We start from the raw sequence: 21218 nt of genomic DNA on the forward strand, positions 1-21218 counted from the left end.
AATGTTCATGTTGAAGTTGCTAAAGTTTATTCTTTTCACTTTCATTTTGACATTTACACCTTGTTATCATTTCCTTTGTAAATTTATAGGTATTTGATTCGTTTCTAGATTAATTAATGAAAAGGTGACAATCAAATTGAAGATATTATGCACTCATTTTTGCAAGATTAGCAAAATATCTTCTCTTCATATGGTCCAAAATTTTGCACCTTATATCTAATAGACATGTATATTTTCTCATATATTAGTTAAATTATCGTATCGTGTGGTTCTAATTCTCTTGTAACTTCTATCTATATTGATTATATATATTTTCATAACATTTCATTAACTTGTTCATGCAATTTTTTTCCTTACAGTAGTACTTTGTTCTACACTACCTTTAAGATTTTAAAGTATTATCAAAGATAAGCTTTGTTTTTCCTTTTAATAATGAAATAGAGATCAAAACTAACGTTTCCCTCCCCAACATTTTGAACCCCTAAAGCTAGTTAGTCAATATGCCCTATACTCATACCAAAAGTTTCAAGGATTCAAAGTAGATTGGAATTATAAAAATAATTGCCAAAATAAATGTTTTGGTTTAAAAATCCCAAAAGAATAATTATCAAAATAGCCCTAAAATAGTGGGTATAGTAATAAATATTCACCAAACACATGATCCAATCATTCAGACATGCAGCCCCCACATATAAGTTGGCCACATGCCAAGTCTGATCAGTTCAAGGAGCAAAAGATTACAAAAAGTCCTTAACTATGAAACAACAACAAACAATTTGCAAAAATTTTGGATCAAAAAAAAAAATTGCAAAAAAATAAATAACAATAAAAAAAAAATTGCAAAAAAATAAATAACAATAAAAAAAAAAATTGCAAAAAATAAATAACAATAAAAAAAAAAATTGCAAAAAAAAAAACCATAAAATTTGGAATTTTAGCACAACTCATCAATCATAATTTAAAATTTACATAGAAATAGAATATACAGACAAAAAAGAGTATCAATACACAGTTTTTGCACCCCTTTCTTCCTCTGTATATGTCCTCCAAACATGAGAAACACAAGGACCAAGGACACACACCATGAAAATTTAAAATTAAAATCCAAGAAAAAGAAACAAATAAATAAATAATAAATCCCAAAACTCCTTATATAAAAAAAAAAAAAGTAAATTTAACCCCCAAAATTTAAAATAAAGAACTTATTAAAAGTCACTATGATTTTTTGAATGAATAATGGTAATATTTCTGAGTAATTCACTGAGAACCCTTGACTTTAGACCTGTAAAGGAGCTTCTTCTTCTTTGAACTTTGGTTGTCAATGGTTATGACCACCTTTCCTGGCTCAGTCACCTTGAATGTGTCACAAATTACTGGCTCATCTGCTGCTGTTACTTTCTTTGGCTTTGTAATATTTAGTGTGTATCCTCCTTCCTTTGCTGGCAAGAATTCCGCACCATAGGTCACATCCCATCCAATTACTCTTAGCTCCCATACCAACTCGGTTTCCTACATCGTCACACATTACACACGTCAGTTTAATTTGAAACGAATCTAACAAGATCACTCTTATATATGTCACGGTATGCTAACAGTTAATGTTAAGAACGTTATGAAACATACAAAAAGGAATTCATGTATGTCACGGTATGGTAACAGAAAATATTAAGAATGTTATGAAACGGACAAAAAGTAAGGGAGGGGTCAGGGGTGCAAATATACCTCAGTAAATGCAAACTCAATTGGGTGTTTAGTGCCAGGCTTGATAGTAACCTCAGTAACAGAATCAGCAGGTGAAAATTCATGTTCACCAAACTTACTGTGCCCACCAAATTGAACAGGCACCTGTTCAGGAGCTATGTACCTGTTTTTTTGCAGAACATACAAACAACATATTCATCAATAAATAGTTTAATAATTTGAGGAGAGAGAAAAAACATTAACAGAGGAGACAAGTTTACTGACTTGAAAAGGGTTTCAGGAGTCTTTGATGGACTAGCAAACACAAACTTGCTCTTGCTTCTTGGTGTAAACACAGTCAAGTAAATCCAGTTGTATGCCAAATACCACCATGAAACATTGATGCACAACTATACAAAATCAAAATAAATAAATAAAATCAGATTAATACAATCAATCAATTCTGACTATTAATTTTACAAAATTCCATTTTGAGCAGTACCCATGTCAAAATTCAATGAAAAGACATGAAATTTATGATAAAGTTTCCACCTTTACTCAAACCCAGATCAAAATTATCACATGAAAATCAAAATAAATGCAGAAAAGAATGAAAAATTATACCTGTTTAGCAGCAAATTCTGGGTAGTTATCCTGAAGAATCTCAAGAAACTTGTCAATAACCTTGTAAAGATCCCTCTTACCATATCCAGGAGAATTCTTCAAATCATTAACAAGAACAAAAGAATTAATCCCTTGAGGACTAAAATCAAGAGTTCTGATAGTTTTTTCAAGGAATTGAATCAACCATCTCAAGAACTTCTTCCTCTTTTCAGCATCAGAGAAAGTATTCTGGTAAAGTTCCTTGTTCTGAAACTCACCAAACACATTGTAACAAACAGGGCGATTATGTTTATCAACTCCATGAGTAAACACAACCTTTTCATAGTCATTTCCAAGGTCTTCATCTAAGAGAGTATCAACCTCAAATTCCTTCCTCCAACGAACAGTGTTTCTGATCATGGTGAAAGCATCTTTCACTCTGAAATCTCTTGCTCTGAGAAATTTCAAGAGAATTACATCAGTTCTTTCATCGGCTAACAGAGGAATTCCCCAAATTGAGACCTCTTCTGGCTCCTTTGGTGGTTCGGGTGCCGCGGTTTCGGCTTCCTCCTTGGGTGCCTCTTCCACAGGGACCGCGGTTGGTTCGGGTGCTGCTGTTGTTGCTACTTCAACAACAATTGTTTCCTTGATGTCCTCAACTGTTTTCTCTTCCTCCTCTTTCTTCGCTGCCTCGGGAGCAGGAACAGAGACAGGTACTTCCTCTGTTTTTGTGGGTTCCTCTGTTTTTTTAGGTTCCTCTGTTTTTGGGGTTTCCTCCTTTTTAGCAGGCTCCTCTGTTGTAGGTGCTGTTGCTGTTGCTGGGGCCTCTTCGGTTTTAGAGGCCTCTTCAACAGCGGGAGCAGGAGCAACCTCCTCCGCGGGCTTCTCTTCAGCAGAAGTAGAAGCGGCGGCAGTAGTTTGCTCCTCCTCCTTCTTCTCTTCCTCCTTCTTCTCCTCAACCTTAGCGGGTGGCGGGGGAGGAGGGGCAGAGAACTCGTGCTTCTCGAGGGATTCCTGAATAAGTTTCTTCAAATCCTCGAGAGCCTTCCTCTGAGCCTCAGGAAGCTCGCTGGCAACATTTGTCTCTTCCTTAAAAGAGTCCTGTTTAGCGATCTTCTCAGGCTCAGCCTCGGTTGTCGATTCCTCAACCGATTCAACAACCGGCTTCTCGGCTTCGGCTTCGGAAACAGCAACCGCAGCAGGTGGTGGGGGAGGTGGTGTTTCCTTCTCAACCGGCTTCTCGGCTTCCGGCACCACCACTTCCTCCGGCTTCTTGGTTTCAGCCGCCATTGATGATGATGATGATATTTTCTTGTTTTTTTTTTTTTAGAGAGAGAAAAAAGAAGCTTAAATTTAGAGAGAGAGAAAGAGAAGATGAAGAGAGAAATGAAGAAGAAGAGAAGGGAGAAATGGGTTTAATAGTAAAGAGGAAGTCCGAAAAGGGTTGTGACCGTTGGAGGAGAAGAAAAACAGACTGTCAGAAACGGATTGCCAGCTAACAATTTGGACCCACTTTTTCTCTTCCAGCCTATTTACACTATTCTTACTTACCTTAAACCATTTTTTTATGTAATTTAACACTAATTTAATTTGGCAATTAGCGAATTAATTTCCAAAATAACTGATTTTTCTGAGGAAAGAAATCAATTCTCTTAGGTGGCTTTCAATTTTTTACACGGTTAAAAAGAGAGCAAATTAAATGTGTATGTTTTTGTATATAACATTGTTATTTAGTATTTTTTTTTTTTTGAAAAATCAATTTAGTATTCTAACCATTTTAGATTTATTACTTAAGGCCTGTTTTGATTTATTGAACCGAACAAAATTGTTTATAAAAGAAGGAAATTAGGAACTGAACTGAAATTAGGCTAAAGAAAACAGGTTATTGTGTGGTACTCCCGTTGGCCGTTGCCCCCTTAATTATACTCCGTAGTTGTTATGGTAATGAAAATTAAAGAAGTAAGCAAGGTGGGAAATTTTTATATACATCTGGGTGCAATGTATATAAAATTTTTTATAGATTATTTTTATACATTTATATCAATAAAGATAAATTTTCGTTGCCATTAATATACGAATATTAATTAAAATTGAGCCAAGAACTAATTAGTAGGAAGCCTCGAAAAAGGAGGATACCTTTTAAACAAAAACACAATACACATTTATTATCTTGATAATGTTTTAATTTAAAATAGCTTACAACTGTTAATAATAATACTCTGTATCATTACAAAAATGTCATGCCAACTATACTTTTTTTATTGATTTATTTACAACGATTATTTTTTACTTTATTTCACAATTTTATTTATTATTTTATTTATTTTTTTATTTTTAATGACACAACAAACTACTCCTATTCAATGTTATTAGTCTAGTGACTCTAGTCACACTCACATATGCAATCAAGATTTTTTGAAACCACCTCAATAATCAAGATAGTGATGAATCAGTTGTCAAAACAAATCCGCTATAAATTTCATACTATTTACTTAGCTTTGAGATTTATGATAAGTTTGAGACCATAAGAAAGACCTTTGTATGATGTGTAGTGTTTTACTATCCTTTGAACAATTTTTTTAGTACATACAATTCTAGTAGTTTAACAAGCCCTATCCTATCCTTGAATGGTTGGACCTTGATACTTTGAATTGGGTCAAACCTACAATGTGTTTGTTTGACTTTTTTATATAGCGTTGTGTCAAATCAATATTTTGGATGCTTTGTTCCAAAACTGGAATCTATTTTGAATATATTTATACTTTGTAAAAACATTTGTTAAAAAAGCTAATTTGGGCTTATCATATGAATATGACATGATAAATACATTACACTAAATGATGTGGAAATGAAAAAGAAGAAATCGTTGGCCCTAGCTAAACTTGGATACTTTTAGCATGATATAAATCTCAATGTGGTTGGGTCATAGACTCATAGCTGTTTGATCAGTAAATCTTTAATTAGCATTAGTTCATGTGGGAACCTAAATTTAATTTTTTGTTGAACTAATAACCCTTGGCATGACAAAATTAAATAATAAATCACGTATTATTAGTCAACAAAAACAATAACTATTATTTAAAAAAAAATAAAATTTAGAAGTGTGCTAGTGTGTTATGTATATCATTAATATTGCTCAAATTGGTCAATAGTAGACTTCATTAATCATTTAATCGTACCTTTAGAAACCTGTGTCTCCTTCTATTTTTACACACGACTTTGTTGAAAAACATATGGGGTATAATATGCTATCTACTATATTTGCTTGGAGATATACCTCATAATTAATGGAGCATGTCGTGTTTTTTCAATTCCCATTTAATGAAAAAAAAAATGTTTTTATTAGCCTTATTAGATATTATCCAATTTACTAGTAGCATATGAAGAAACTCTTACATATGGATCTACTGCTTACAGACGTATGGTAGTATATATGGAGCACAAAGATTATTAAACAAGCTTTATCTCAACAGTTGAAAATTAAAAATTCAATCTTAATCCAATTAAACTACTTATTCCAAAGATAATCATCCCTCAAGCCACAATTGATGACTATTTTATTAAAAATATTATTATACTTCGCATTTTACTATAAAGTCTATAATTCTATAATATATTTACGTACACCAATTGACCTATAACATTTACTTTATGTTTAAAAATCAAAACTTGATTCTTCAACCTACTCTTTACTCAATGCTTCCCAAACTTTTGTTAACTCTTGTTGTTATATCCTGTAATTATATTATACATCTAGAATCAATAAGGTATTGACACATCTAAACGCTTACCTATTTCAGTTAATTATAATATAATAATCAAATAATTTAACTACCAATGAATGACCGATAAGATTATTGATCATGGTACAGTACATTCTATTCGTTTCTTAAACAGATATTATAATTAGATTACTTGACTAGTTAATCACGCATCTAATGAGGATTCTGTTCAATAGTATTCACGTTGATTTTGCTTCATGCTTCTCTCATCATGAGTCACAAATGTGCTGTAGCATGCGGTATTTGACTCACATTAGAAATCCATTTACCAAACAAATTAATTAGGGGAGAATCCTTTGATTTAGCTCGGTTTGTACTCTATGCATGACGATAATCAAAATCGATCTCAAACTACTTTTGAGATTATTAATACACACATAGTATCTTTTAATGCTATGTTGTAAACCTTGTAATGCGTAGAGAATTCCTGGTGTTAATTGGTGACCAAAACACTACATATACAATGTCTGCTCTTATTAGAGCAAATACAAAGTATGTCACACTTACATTAGTTTAAAATGTACCATTTTTCATTTGAAAGTATGTATAAGGGTGTACGGTGTACCCTCGCCTTTCACTAACACAAAGTAAATTGTGTTAAAGTTTGATACAATTGGGGAAAAAAAAAAGAAGAATGTCTTATAATAGGAAACAAATAGATTATATGTTTATTTGAAAGTATGTATAAGGGTGTACGGTGTACCCTCGCCTTTCACTAACACAAAGTAAATTGTGTTAAAGTTTGATACAATTGGGGGAAAAAAAAAAGAATGTCTTATAATAGGAAACAAATAGATTATATGTTCAGTGTACTCCCTAATTCCCTATTAATAATTCTAAAATTAGGCTTGCAGGTAATTACGGAGTAATAATCCATATCTGTAGATTTTATTCTCTTTCTTCTTAAAAATAATAATGAAAAAATAAAAAAGAAAGAAAGAAAAAACGATTTTATTCGGAGTCACAAAATCTGATATACAGAGTAACATGCCTGTCACACAGAAAAAAGATAAGGACCACTTCGTGCTGACCACGACCTCCAAGATACAGCCTCAGGAGGTGGACACGTGTCAAGTTTTGATACCTCCGTCTTCAAATTTTCCACACCAGGCTGTCACTTTGGTTAAGTTAAAGGATTTCCTTTTATTTAAGAGTAATTTATGTATTTAATTTTTGTGAAATACGGAGTATAATAAAGTTTATAATACGAGAATATTAAATTTAACCTGTACAAAAGATTTGCAAACGAGGTGTCAGAATGCTTTAATCGTTCATGCGACCAAAGGTGGTAAAAGACTAAAAGGTGTGTGCAAAGCTGAGACCTGGTTTTTTCTTGGATGTCTTTTTCTTCTTTATTCTTAAAATTCCTTTATTTATAATTTTTTTATTTTTATTTATTTTTATTTTTATTTTTTTTTTAATTTTTATTCAATATATACGTTGAGTAGAGACTAGAAAGAAATAAATAAAACAAAAAGGTTTGGTATATACTTATACTATCGGTCAATTGGTCAAATAAGTCCTTATACTATTGTTTTCAGAAAGCTTAATTCTATCTTAATAGTTATAGGGAAAATACAAGTTAATCTGCCAGATAAACGAATTTTTGTTAATCTGATGGCATTTTTTATAAATATATTGAAAAAGCAAGGTCATTTATTCATTACTTTTGGTGAGCTGTCCCATTACTGTTTGTTTTTTGCTTTTACTGTTTGGTGAGGAAATTACACATGTACCCCTCAACTAGTGTATGAAAAGACGCATATATCCCTCCACTGCTACTTAAAAAGACAATTATACCCCCAGGTAAACAAAAATTTGTTTATCTGGGGAATTGACTGGGTATCCCTCATAGTTATATGTTAATTACGATATCCATTGAATTTATAGTCTCAGAAAATAAAAAATTGAGCCCTTATCAACAAAAAAAAAAAAAAAACTTGATTAATGTTTCGGAATACTCCGTATTTAGGGTCTGTTCATATTTACTGAACTGAGCTGAACTGAACTGAACTGATTGGAGCTGAACTGAACTTAACTGAACTAAGCTGAAATGAATATTTTATGAGAGAGGGAAATTAAGAGCTGAACTGAACTGAACTGATTGGAGCTGAACTGAACTGAACTGAACTGAACTGAACTGAACTGAACTAAAAATAAGTAAATATGAACAGGCCCTTAGTGTAATTTATGGTTTGTGCACATATTTGCACAATTGCAAAACTTAATGTAGCATCACTCTAAATTATTTACGTTACTGATTGAGGCATTACAACGACAACAAACTCTTTCACCTAGGGGTGTCAATTCGGGTAAACGGTTCAGTTTTGGGTTGGGTTTATCGGTTTCGGGTTATAATGGGTCGGGTTTTAACGGTTTAAAATAAACAACGGGTCGGTTCGGATTGGTTTTGAAAACTATTGGGTCGGTTCAGTTTGGTTATATTTATTGCGGTTTCTATTCGGATCGGGTCTTAATCAGATCGGGTAGTAATCGGTTCGAGTCATAATCAGTTTGGGTTGAACTGGGTCGGTTTGAAAACAGGTTTTTCCAGTTTATAGTGGGTTTCGGTTCAAAATAGATCGAGTCTTAATCGGATCGGGTTGTTATCGATTCGGGTCATAATCAGTTTGGGTTGATCTGGGTCGGTTTGAAAACGGGTTTCAGTTTGAAAACAGATCGGGTGAAATTGGTTTGGGTCATTATCGGTTCAGTTCATAATCGGTCTGGGTTGAAATATGTCGGTTTGGAAACAGGTTTTGGTTCAAAACTAATTAGGTAAATCAAGCCGTGTCAATATCGGTTTAGGTCATGATCGGTTCGGGTTTATAGCGGGTTTCAGTTCAAAATAGCTGGGCTAAAACCGGGCAGGGTCATTATTGGTTCTAGAAATAATCGATTTTGGGTTAAATTGAAATTGGGTCATAAATAATATCGGCTTAAAATCTGTTCTTATCATTATCGAGTTTGGTTAATTAGATAATTTACAAGAACGGGTTAGGTTGTAATTGGTCTAATCATAAACACGTTAGGGTAATTGGGCAGCAAGTTAGAAGGGGTTTAGTCATAAACTCACAATTAATAGGGGTCACAAAGCAAATTGGGTTGATTGAATAGTGCCATAGTAAATTAAACAAATAAGTTCACTAATGTTATAATCGAGTCAAGTTATAAAGTATTGGGTTTATTAAGTCATTCATGAATTCAAATCGGTTCGAAATCAAATAGAGACTTAAACAAGTTTGAATGGATATATAGATATCAAATTAGAACAAGTCGAGTCATAAACACATTGGGTTAACTATTATGACTATATGAGTCATTAATAAAATGGATTGATATAATAATGAGCAAAAGTGAGTCATTTGAACCAACTCAATTCATAATCGAGTTGTGTCACACGCTGTCATACAATATGTATCATATCGAGTCAAAATCAAGAAATGACTATACATGTTAAGTTGTTCAGTTAATGAATTTGAATCAGTAAGGTTATAATTGGTCGGATCATAAATACGTTGTAAAGTTAAAGGCTTATAGTAATAGATAATAGGCCAGTTGTATTTATATGTTGTTTTAATTAGCGATTTACTGATTATAGTAAGTTAGTTTCTTAAGAAAATATAATAAGCTAGTACATTTGAACTAACTCAGGTCATAATCAAGTTGTGTCACACTGCCATACAATATGTATCACATCGGGTCAAAATCGAGAAATGACTATACATGTTAAGTTGATCAATTAATGAATTTGAATCAGTAAGGTTATAATTGGTTGAATCATAAATACGCTCTAGTAGTTATTTAGTCATAATCTCCTTATATTCTTTTTTTTTTTTTAGAAAAATATCCTTATTAGTTACTTTTTTTAATTATTTTTTATTATTTACGAACTCCTTATTAGTTACTTTTATAGTTTCCTTATTAAATAAATTAAAATATGACTTTAAATTAGTTTTTATAGAAATACGGAGTATTAAATAGATTAATAATTAGATATATAACACAAATAAATCAATAAATAAATTTGTTGATAAATTAGTAATTTTAATGAAAAGAAAAAAGTGAGTATAGGATGGAGTACGTAGTAAAATTTTGGATGGAGGGAAAATTCCCTCCTAAAATGATCCTACTTTAGTATAGGATGACCCAATAAGGCCCACCATATATAAGGTCTTGTTAACCTAATCGATCCATCCCCTCAAACTGCCTCCATCACTCCTAGTATTCCACCCCTCTCTCTCTGTAAAAAAAAAATTTGACCTTCTTCTCCACTCATTTCATCAGCTCATTTCTCTGTAAAAAAAATTAAGGTATATTTCATCAGCTCTCAACTAATTTCGCCCATATCATGATTCACGTCTCTTCTCCTCCACATAATCAAGGTATATTTCGATCTTTTTTTAAGGCTTTAAAGTATAATAAAAAATCAATTTTTTTGCCCTATCTAAACGTTTAAGTATTATTAGTGTGAAAATCGATGTCATTGGAATTAAATATGAAGTATATGTCCAGATCTAGTTGTTTTGGGTTGTTTAATCCTCGATTTACATGACTTATGTCTATCCTAGTTGTTTAATCCTTATTTAATGTTACTAATTATTATTCTGTCTAATTGTTTTATAGTAATGGATGGTGGATTTGAGGAGTCTAATGATGAGAGTGACACATATCTTGAAACAATGGAATCTCGAAATCAAACAGTTCAGAACCAACCAGCTACTGTGACGCCCCCAATCTTACGAGTTGCACAAGGTAGTGGATGCATTTCTAAAGGTGGACGAAGATCAGATGTCTGGAGACATTTTACTCTTTCTGAGGTACATGATGATAATACACCAGTTGACAGTACTACTAAAAAAAACCCACCACCTATGCTACTTGTAATTATTGTGGAGTGGTTATCAAAGCTAACTCAGTCATGGGTACTTCAACATGTAGACATCATTATGATATATGTAAGCTTAAACCTAAAGATGGTTCTGTTTCTGATAATTCTATCTCTTCTTTTGATCAAAAAATTTGGTTAAGTAAGTTGGCTAAAGCTATTATTTGTCATGCATATCCTTTACGAATTGTCGAGCATGAATTTTTTAGAGAAGCGATTACCTACTTGAATAGGAATGTGAAACATGTGAGTAGGAACACTATTCTTAGATATTGTATTCGTGAGCATGATAAATACAAAGCTATGTTGTTTGATACTTTGAGTAAAATTGGTGGCAAGGTCAGTTTTACTTATGATTTGTGGACTGCTTGCACTAATCGCGGTTACCTTACTTTGACGGCTCATTATGTTGACAATGATTGGAATCTGAAGTCTAAAGTTTTAAATTTTAGATATTGCCATCCTCCGCATTCTGGTATTGAAGTAGAAAAGTTTGTTTTTAATCTGATTAAAGAATGGAACTTGCAAGATAAAGCTTTCTCTATGACTGTTGATAATGCTCGTTCTATGGATTTGATGGTGGATTATCTTAGAAAAGATGTCATGAATTGTTCCCCACTTCCTTGTGACGGCAAATTTTTTCATGTACGTTGTAGTGCTCATGTCTTGAATTTGATTGTTAGGAAAGGTTTAGAATTTGTTGATGAAAGTGTTGTTAAGTTGCGTGAAGTGGTCAAGTATATAGATGGATTTGATTCTAGGTTGTCTCAGTTTGAGCAAGCCGTTGTTGATGCTGAATGTGTGTTTAATGGAAAATTAAGTCTTGATGTTGTTACTCGATGGAATGCCACCTATACGATGCTCCAAAAAGCTTTACAAGCTAAACCTGCACTGAAATCTTATATCAATAGATTTTTGGGTGTTGATTATAAACTTTCTGATGATGAGTGGGATACTCTTCAAGATGTGTGCGACTTTTTGCAACCATTTTATAATATTACCACTTTATTTTCTGGTTCTCAATATCCCACAGCAAACTTGTATTTTGAGAATGTTCTTGTCATTGAGTATTCTATCACTCAAGCGCATAAACAACCTAAGCTTGCCGACATGGCATCAATGATGCTGGACAAATTTGAGAATTATTGGGAGGATTATTCTTTGATACTTTCAATTGCTGCTGTTCTTGATCCTCGTTTCAAGATTCAACGTGTGAGGCAAATGTTCAACCTGCTATATGTTGGAGAGGAATGTAACAGAAAGGTAAAGAGGGTTCAAGATGCTCTAGGTGAATTGTGTTCTTTCTATTCTGCTCAAACACCTCTTTCTAGCTCAAAGCAAAAGTCTAGCAGACCCTATAATGAATTTGATGATGGTAAAGCTGACGATGGTCGGTCTTTTAAACTATCAACTATATATCAGGTGAATATTTGTGTTTTAGTTTACAATTTAATGATTTTTCAAGTTTGATTATTTGTTAAGTGAATACTTTTACTATTATTTATCATTAATTTTGCGTGTTTGATATATTTATAAAGTTATTAAACATGTTATTTTTTTTTTGCTTCTTTTTAATCATTATGTTAGTTATGTGGTGCTATTGATGATGATGATGGTTCGGTTTTAAATCCAACGGATGATCTTGATGCTTATTTGGCTACACCTCGGAAAAAATTGGTTGTGGGAGAAAAGTTTGATGTTCTCCAGTATTGGAAATCTGAAGTTGAGAGGTATCCTACATTAGCTCGAGTTGCTAGGGATGTTTTGGCTATTCCTATAACATCTGTTGCCTCTGAATCATCATTTAGCATGGGTGGTCGTATTTTGACTAAGTATAGGGGTGCTCTTCTTCCTAAAAACGTTGAGATGTTAGTTACCACCCAGAACTGGTGTCTCGGTTATGATACCGAAATTGATGAAGATGTTCTTTTAATCGGTAAGGAAGAAGTAACTGAAAGTTGTACATCATCTACTTGAGGTAGTCTTTTAGACAATTTTTCTCTCTTTTTTTTCCAGAGTTTTTATTCATATTTACTTGCTGTTTTTTCATTTCTTTTTGTTATTATGTCCTTGCTTTTAGTTCTTATTAATATTTAACTGCTGTTTTTTCATATTTATAAGACTTTATTTACAATTACAGGGGGCACAATCAAATGTTCGCTGCTGCTACTTCAACATGGCATTATGGTCACATTTTGTATCTATTAAAAAGCCGTATATTTTAGGCTTAGGCTATGTTCACCTTTTGTTGTTGAGCTCAAAAGTACTATAGAGCATTTTGAATGGTGACTAACTAATTACTAAATAGTAAATAACTAAAAAACTAATTGATCTTTGGTTTCTATCTACCCCTACTGGTGGCTTTTGTAATTAATATTGAGCTATTTCCTCTATGGTTGCAATTTAAACTTAATTTATGCATCATAAAAGATGCTTTTGGTTGTATATGTACTTGTATGAAATAATCTGATTTTCTCCTAGTTATGATATAAGTATTTTTTAGGTATTAATGTATTATCCATATCATTATTGCTTTATCCTGTGCGATTTTAATTTTGAAAAATTGTTGTAGTCTGTAAATACTTAGTTTGTTTCTATTTTATTAAACTTGTTATTGTTAATATATTTAAATATATATAGTAAAACCCTCTTAATGGCCATTACATAGATTATTTCACAAGTAGTAACTTTAATTGCCATCTAACCCCAAAAATGCTTTAGTTGTTTTTTTGTTTTTTTTTTTTTTTTTTTTTTTTTTTTTTGAGAGACCAAAAATGTTTTAGTTGATACTTTATATAGTGAATTAATAGATAATAATCCAAGTACACTATCTTTGATTTTTTTTTTTTTAATAAAGACATAAAATATAAGGTGTGGGAAGAGTAACATTATTATATTCAATACATTAAGCATGTCTATATATAATTAGACATTAGTAAGGGGTATCAAGTTTGTGTAAACGGTTTAGTTTCGAGTTGGGTTTAGATTAGATATGATATGGCCTTGTGACATTATGAATGGTTAAGAATTTCGATGTAATGGGCTATTGGACGATGAAGTTGTTTGGTAATTCAAGTTGCGGGTTGTAAAAGGTTTGGACAAAACGATTTACATGTTGTAAACACTTCAGTCATAATGAGTTACGGGTTGTAAACGATTCGGTCATAACAGGTTGTAAACGATTCGGTCATAACGGGTTGTAGATTATAACGGTTCGGTTATTATGGGTTACGGGTTGTAAACAGTCCGGTCACAACGGGTTTCGGGTTGTAAACAGTTCGGTCACACCGGGTTTCGGGTTGTAAACAGTTCGGTCACAACGGGTAACGGGTTATAAGCGGTTCGGTCATAACGGATTTTAGCCGGGTTTAGCCAGTTTCGGTTTAAATTTGGTTGGGTTACTATCGGGTTCGGACGTAATCGGTTCAGGTTGCTCTCGGTTTCGAGTTATAACGGTTCGATCTGATAACAGGTTTGGTTATTAACGGTTTGCAAATATTCGGTTCAGTTCAGTTATGGGTTTGAAACAATCGGATCGGACCGGTTTTCGATTTTCAAAAAACGGATTTTTAACAGTTCAGTTTCCTTTCGGATCGGTTCGAAACAGTCGGATTTAACGGTTCGGGTCAGAAACTGACAGCTCTACTTTCACCTAATGAGAAATTTAGAAATCTAGCTTTCTTTTCAAAATATCTGACATTTTCAATTTTTCTATGATTGTATGGGATATTAAAGCCAATATTTGAGCACTTTCAAACTTTCAGTGTATTAAATATCCATGCAAGTTGAGGTGCATTGATTTCTTTGGCGATATTTCCTCACCAAATATGATTGGCTAATGTCTAAAATGTTTAAAGAAAAAATCATTAATTCATAATATCCATAAACATGTGATTTTTAAATATAGATTGTAAATTAAAGGACGACTTTATAGACATTCAATTGAAGTGTGATATCGACACTATTCATTAATGTCGGGAAATCATCACCCTGTACTTTTTCGTTTTTCCATTGCCTGCATGGAGTCGAACAAGGTAGGTTTAGTATAGATAGCTTTCATTTTCTAGTTATGTACATACGCAAATAAAAAAACAAGGTTTAATTTGGTCTTCATAAGTGTTTGTACATCTTCAATTCAATGGAACCGTTATATGTAGTGAGGTACTTGCACATATAACATCTAAGTAACAGTACTTGTTAGAGACACCCGCAATTAAAGTGGCGGAAAGTAGTTTGGGTGAAATCTTAATGAGACTCGAGACTTCAATTCTTCCCCTGACCTCTCAATGCTTCATAAAATATCTTTATTTTCTTTGAATTAAGTTGTAACCCTAGAACTTCTAACAAAAGATAGTGAAAGAAAATTTAATATGTAAACTAACTACTACACATTCAATATTCCCTACTTGTTTCTTTGCTTTGCCCCAAAAATGGATTGCTGCTGATTGAATTTATGCTCTTTCCTAGCTAACCCTCAAATGATATTAAATATATGCAACCATACTTTTTCACGTAAACATTATCACAATTTGATGTGTAAGGTGTCACAAATTACAATTGTGATATACCCTGCGCCAGTCACACACGCCTTATATACCGACTTAGTTAGGTTGTACAATGTTCATGTTGAGTATAGTATGTGCATATATTGTTTTTGTTATGACGTTATCTTAATTTAAACAACAAACATGTAAATTATATGTGTTACACACTTAATTACACACGTTAGCTAGCTTGGTCTCTTGACTATTATGCACTTGTAATAAATTAATAATAATTTATGTATCAATATATGATTGAATACATTTATGTTATGGAGTATTATTTAAGTAAGGGCAATTGTAAATACCTATCTGTCCTCGCGTCATAAAATTTAAGGATCGGATTAAAATCAATGTCTTATTCCATGACCTACCTTTTTAATAACCACGTTAATTTCGTCAAATGGGTGACAATATGTAATATGGTAGTGTACTTGACCCGATTTTGGTCCCTTTCTTTGGAGGTTTCCAATCAACCAAACCCTAGGCAATATATATAGCAAAACAAACAAACAAAAATTTTTGTTACGAGAATTAAGGGTTAGTTAGAATTTTAATAAGTTAAAAAAAATACTCCTTTGTCTCATAATCTTGTGTGCCTACTTGAATTTTTCTTACGAGAATTAAGGGTAGTGAAAATTATGCAATATTTCTTAAAAGTAAGGATCGATCTACAATATAGTTCAAATTCAACAAAGCACCAAGAGCAATTAAGATGATATCTCCAAATACGAATTAATTATTATTCATTATTACTTATTAATGGTAAACAATATGTTTACAATTTTACATGTACTACAATGTAGAAAATAGGTCCAATGCATTCAAAAAAATTTCAATTTAACAATGAACATTATTATAATCACAACGGGATAATAAAAGCGATTAAGGCTTGATTATCAAATTGCTTAAAAAAAAAAAAAAGAGGCTTGATATAAGAAATATTATAATTTCATGATTTTCATCCAAGAGAAATTTTAATCAGCATTATCAAAGTAAAGGATGCAACCATCCGTGCCAAGCAAAAGTTGAAATAAATAGCTTTTGATTTTTTCCCTATAAAAAGATAATCATGCATGCATTGTGTACGCCGCCTCTAAACTTGTAACGATAATACAATTGACTTTTTCTCGATATAAAATAAGATTAGCTCCAAGTTATTTTTTTTCAATAGTTTTGGGATTTTTTATTTTCACCCAACAAGAAGGAAAATCCCTGTTTGTTACCCTTTCCTTGAATGTCGTCCCTAATATTACTCAACTAACATAATTGAAGCCTTGAATTGGGGTATTTTAAATTTGCATTACCAAAAATGAAATATATTCTTAAAAATACTCATTTGATTTTGTAAAATTAAAAATGGTTGAGGTTCGTGTTGCTAACGTGGAAGAAAGTTTTGAGAGTGATGAAGCTGAGTATGCTTGGTATGGCGACGAATACGTGAAGATGAACAAGTTGTGGTCATTCTTGTGTTATAGCGATAGCGAGATAATGCAAAAAATTATAATGTGTCTTATGTTTACATTTGTTACACTCTTAATTTTGGGTGTACTTTATCAAAATCTGATATGGAACGCAGGAGGTCACGTGAGGATCACGAACAAGATAGCGCAACAGAATGATACAAGTAACATTAATGAGAGTAATATTTTGCTAGTGCATTGCATACGTGAATACGGCAATCATTTACATGATCTTGGTTGGAAGATAGTGTTACCATCATCCACATATGAATATCGGTTTCATGTTAAAATTAGAGATGATCGTCGTAATGTGGTTCAGTGTTATATGAGATGGAACGGAGAGCCCAAAGTTGGGATTATTGTGCTATGGAACATCTATACTATTTGGGACCAATTTGGATGGTCTTCCTCTGATGAAACAACTTACTTCAACAATAACAATAAGTACAAGTTTGTTAGGGCTGTTTTTTCTAATAGGTAACTCATTCATTGATGGTTTTTTTTTTTTTTCCTATTATATGTATCAATATATGAATGCATCTTATTGAATATAAGAATTAACAACTAAATTATTTTAACTAGCTATTATTCAATCAAGGGTAAGTGTAAGCTACTAGTCCTCAAATTTAAGGGTCTGATTAAAATCAATATCTTATTCCATGACCTAACTTTTTTTAATAACCACGTGAAATTCGTTGAATGGGTGAAATTATGTAATATGGTAATGTACTACCTGACCCGAAGTTGGTCCCTTTCTTTGGAGGTTTCCAATCAACCAAACCCCAACTCACCAGTAGGGCAGTAGGCAATATAGCGAAGCAAATAAACAAAAATAAACAATTTTAATAGAGAATTTTGTTGCTCTAATGGTTTTAATTCAAGTTATTTGAATCTCTTTATAAATCCCTAATAATTATTTTAGACACGTACTGATCACTAAAGTTTATTAGCTCTGAGTTATTACTGATGTTAATTTAATATCGAAATATGTAATTATCTCCACACATCAAATCATCCCTTTTCATTCTTGCTAAATCTTAAAAAAAAAATGTACTGGTCACTTTCAATTATAGAATTCCTAATACACAATATTTGGTAGCAGTCACAATTGTCAAAAATTACACGTACATCACATTGAATGTTTGAAAACTAGAAGTTGATATAGTTATTATAATTATGAGAAGAAAAAAAAAAAAAGTACTCCTATTATCATCGTTTTTTAATTTGACACTTTTCTTTATCACGCTTTTTAGTACATAATTTACATTGAGACGATTTAAACAAGACCTCACATTACTATAATTTATCGTAGTTATAAATCACAAAACCTAATCAAAGTGTAATTTGTGAATAACGCATAAGTCAAAGTGTGTCAACTTAAAAACTAGAGGAAGTAATTAAGATAATTATGAGTGTCGCTATAATATCACTAGTTTAATGGTTAAAAAGCAAGCAACTTTTCTCACTACTTTTGTGATAGTTTAACCATACTTACCACGGAGTACAGATATTCATATACTTGGTAGTTGTAGTTGATAGTAGGTTAAATTACGTCAAAGTTGTAACATTGTGCACGATTTCTTGACTAACTAATTAGTAAAGATAAACATATCCGCACGCAATGTACGTCCTTAATTGCGAAAAATCTACGAAGGATGAACCTCTAATGAAAGGGACCCTTCATTATTTTACACTAACTACACATGGGTTATGGCTTAGGGTTAATCATATTAAGACACTTTGTACAATGTACATACGTTATCCTTACTTCAACATACGTACAATTATATAAGCTAGAAAATTAATTTATACGGAGTAGATATTATTCGTACATAAGATAAGAGAGACGGTATATATGAAGTAGACTTACAACGAATTGTTATAAATCAAGGATAACTTAACTTGGTGTAATGTAGGCTATAAGAGACACAATGAGGAGCAATAAGACTTAATTGGACATGCTAACATGTTACTGTATCCCTATATCTTGGTCCACTAGTTCCATAGAAATAGAATGATAAATATTGTCTTGCGCTTATTCCATTTTCTTATTTTATATATCATGGTTTCAACAAAGTATATATATCATGGTTTCAACAAAGTTGAACTATTGAAGAAAAATAACTAGAATAATTTTTTATTTTTTTATTTTTTTGTAAAGAATATTTATTATTTTGAGAATTAATTCCTTGGAGAATTCATTATTATTCTTTTAATTTTCTACATAATTAAGCTAGAATCATAAGACAAATCTCATCTCCTTAGAAAACTTTGAAAGGTAAGCAAATTAATTTTGAGTGCCTAAAATAAAATAAACTATATATATATACCTTCATCACCTTATATATATATATATATATATATATATATATATATATATATATATATATATATATATATATATATATATATATCATGATGAATTAATTGAATCCTCCCAATTATATCTGTAAATCATTATATAGTACCTAATCTTATGACGTAACACAATCCAGTTCAAATATAAAATTGGCTGTAAATTCAATTATTTCTTTCATTCTTGATTTGTGCAAATAAATTAATGTGCCTTTAAAAAAAAATGATTCTATATATTTTTATTCTTAATAGTTGACAAATAATGAAAAATTGCTAATCAACTTTGGCTGTCAATGAAGATTATTGTGGTTTCTTTGTATCAAAGTATAAGCTAGCTTATTTAAAATTTACTTCTAACAAAGTTGAATTTTGAAGGGGCTTCCTTTCTCTCTCCGAAACCCTAGCCTCCATTGTTGAATTTTGAAGGGGCTTCTATCGATTTTAATCGGTGGAAAGCCCCAATCCTTGTTTCTTTATTGTTTTTTTAGGTTTATAATAATGCTTCCTCCTTTTGGGAGGAACTTTTCTCCCTCGAAAGAAAGGGTTTCCGATCTCTTTCGAAAGACAAGGGTTTTTCGAACTCCGTCGAAAGACAAGGTTTATCTCCTCTTTTCGAGGGAGAAATTTCTTAGTTTTGAATCTATGGTAGCAGATATAATGGATTGTCGTGAAATTATTTTGTTGGTGAAAAAGTTATCAAGTTTTCGAATACGAACAGATGAATCAAAAGGAAAACATCCTCACGGCTACAACGGATCGTTAGATTGTCTCTCCAACAAGGCTGTAATTTTCAGCGATATAAGCGGGAGATGCTCCGCAGTGCAAGATCCACTCGACGATCGTAGTTTTTATAAAGGAAAATTCTATTTGATTCAATATCTTGTGTATTTGTTAACGTCGAATCTCTATTGTAGATGTCGTATGACTTTTAATTAATGAAATATTTTTGCTATTCAAAAAAAAAAAAAAAAGTATAAGCTAGCTTGGTATATATTATTGAATTGAAGGTCGATGTGTCGTTAAAAATAAAAAAAACCTATATTTCTTCAATTATATATATTTTCCCATTTATAATCTTTTGTTCAATTTGTAGCTCCTAAATCTTGTACAAAGCTGCATGAATTAGTGGAATTTATGCGTGCCGACATGTATTCTTTTTTCTCTTGTTTTCCTACTTAGATATATAATTCAAGTTCAATTACCAACATAATCACTTATTATATAATAATATTGAATAATTAATTAGATGGTCTAAGATTTAATTTATTATTATCATTTGAATAAAATAATGTATATAAGTGTAGACCTGGTCTGTATATATAGGCCAGGGGATACCCAGGTGTTGGAGTTGCTCCTTGTAATTTACAGATCAAAGGTTGCTGGCAAGTGCCAATTAAGCCAGCTTATTGTACGTATATTCCTACCTTTTATATATTAACCTAACTTCTATTCTAAGAAACTCCAATTTATCAAGTAAGTTTGTATTAATTGTGTAAGTACTGGTAGTAGTACAATAATAATTGTGGGTTAGAAAAGGTTTAATTTGATAATAAGTGAGGTATCCACATAGATTGTTGGCGAAGTAAAACCAAATTTATATTCTTTCATAGTTTACACGTAAATTCAAATAAAACATGATACTGTACAAAGTTCATAGGACGTGTAATATGATATCTTTTTCTAAACATACCAATATAGTATACGTGACTCTTATATTTCGTTAGGGATGTACATAAATGTGCAACTATTGTGTAGATGCTTGCTTAAAGATGATGACTTGATGCATTAGGCTGTGCAGGATTTGAATTGCATTGCTTGAGTGGCAAAATCATAGAGCATGAACAGCTAAACATCACTGCTAATTTAAAGGACAACTGAATGAATGACTCAAAAGACTTTTTTTGAG

At 31.9% G+C, this 21218-nt stretch overlaps 1 protein-coding gene across 1 annotated transcript; it reads right to left on the reverse strand.

Annotated features, from left to right (window-relative positions):
* Positions 1 to 947: 947 nt before the first annotated feature.
* On the reverse strand, positions 948 to 3674 carry LOC145639736 (patellin-3-like). Its single transcript, XM_081691059.1, has 4 exons — positions 2305 to 3674; positions 1966 to 2090; positions 1723 to 1864; positions 948 to 1509 (listed from the first exon to the last, which is right to left on the reverse strand). Exons 1-4 carry the CDS (start codon positions 3571 to 3573, stop codon positions 1258 to 1260), a joined length of 1788 nt encoding a protein of 595 aa, XP_081547185.1. The 5' UTR covers positions 3574 to 3674; the 3' UTR covers positions 948 to 1257.
* Between the last annotated feature and the right edge of the window lie 17544 nt (positions 3675 to 21218).

The sequence above is a fragment of the Chenopodium album genome, chromosome 7, assembly GCF_948465745.1.
Source record: "Chenopodium album chromosome 7, dcCheAlbu1.1, whole genome shotgun sequence".
Taxonomy (NCBI): domain Eukaryota; kingdom Viridiplantae; phylum Streptophyta; class Magnoliopsida; order Caryophyllales; family Amaranthaceae; genus Chenopodium; species Chenopodium album.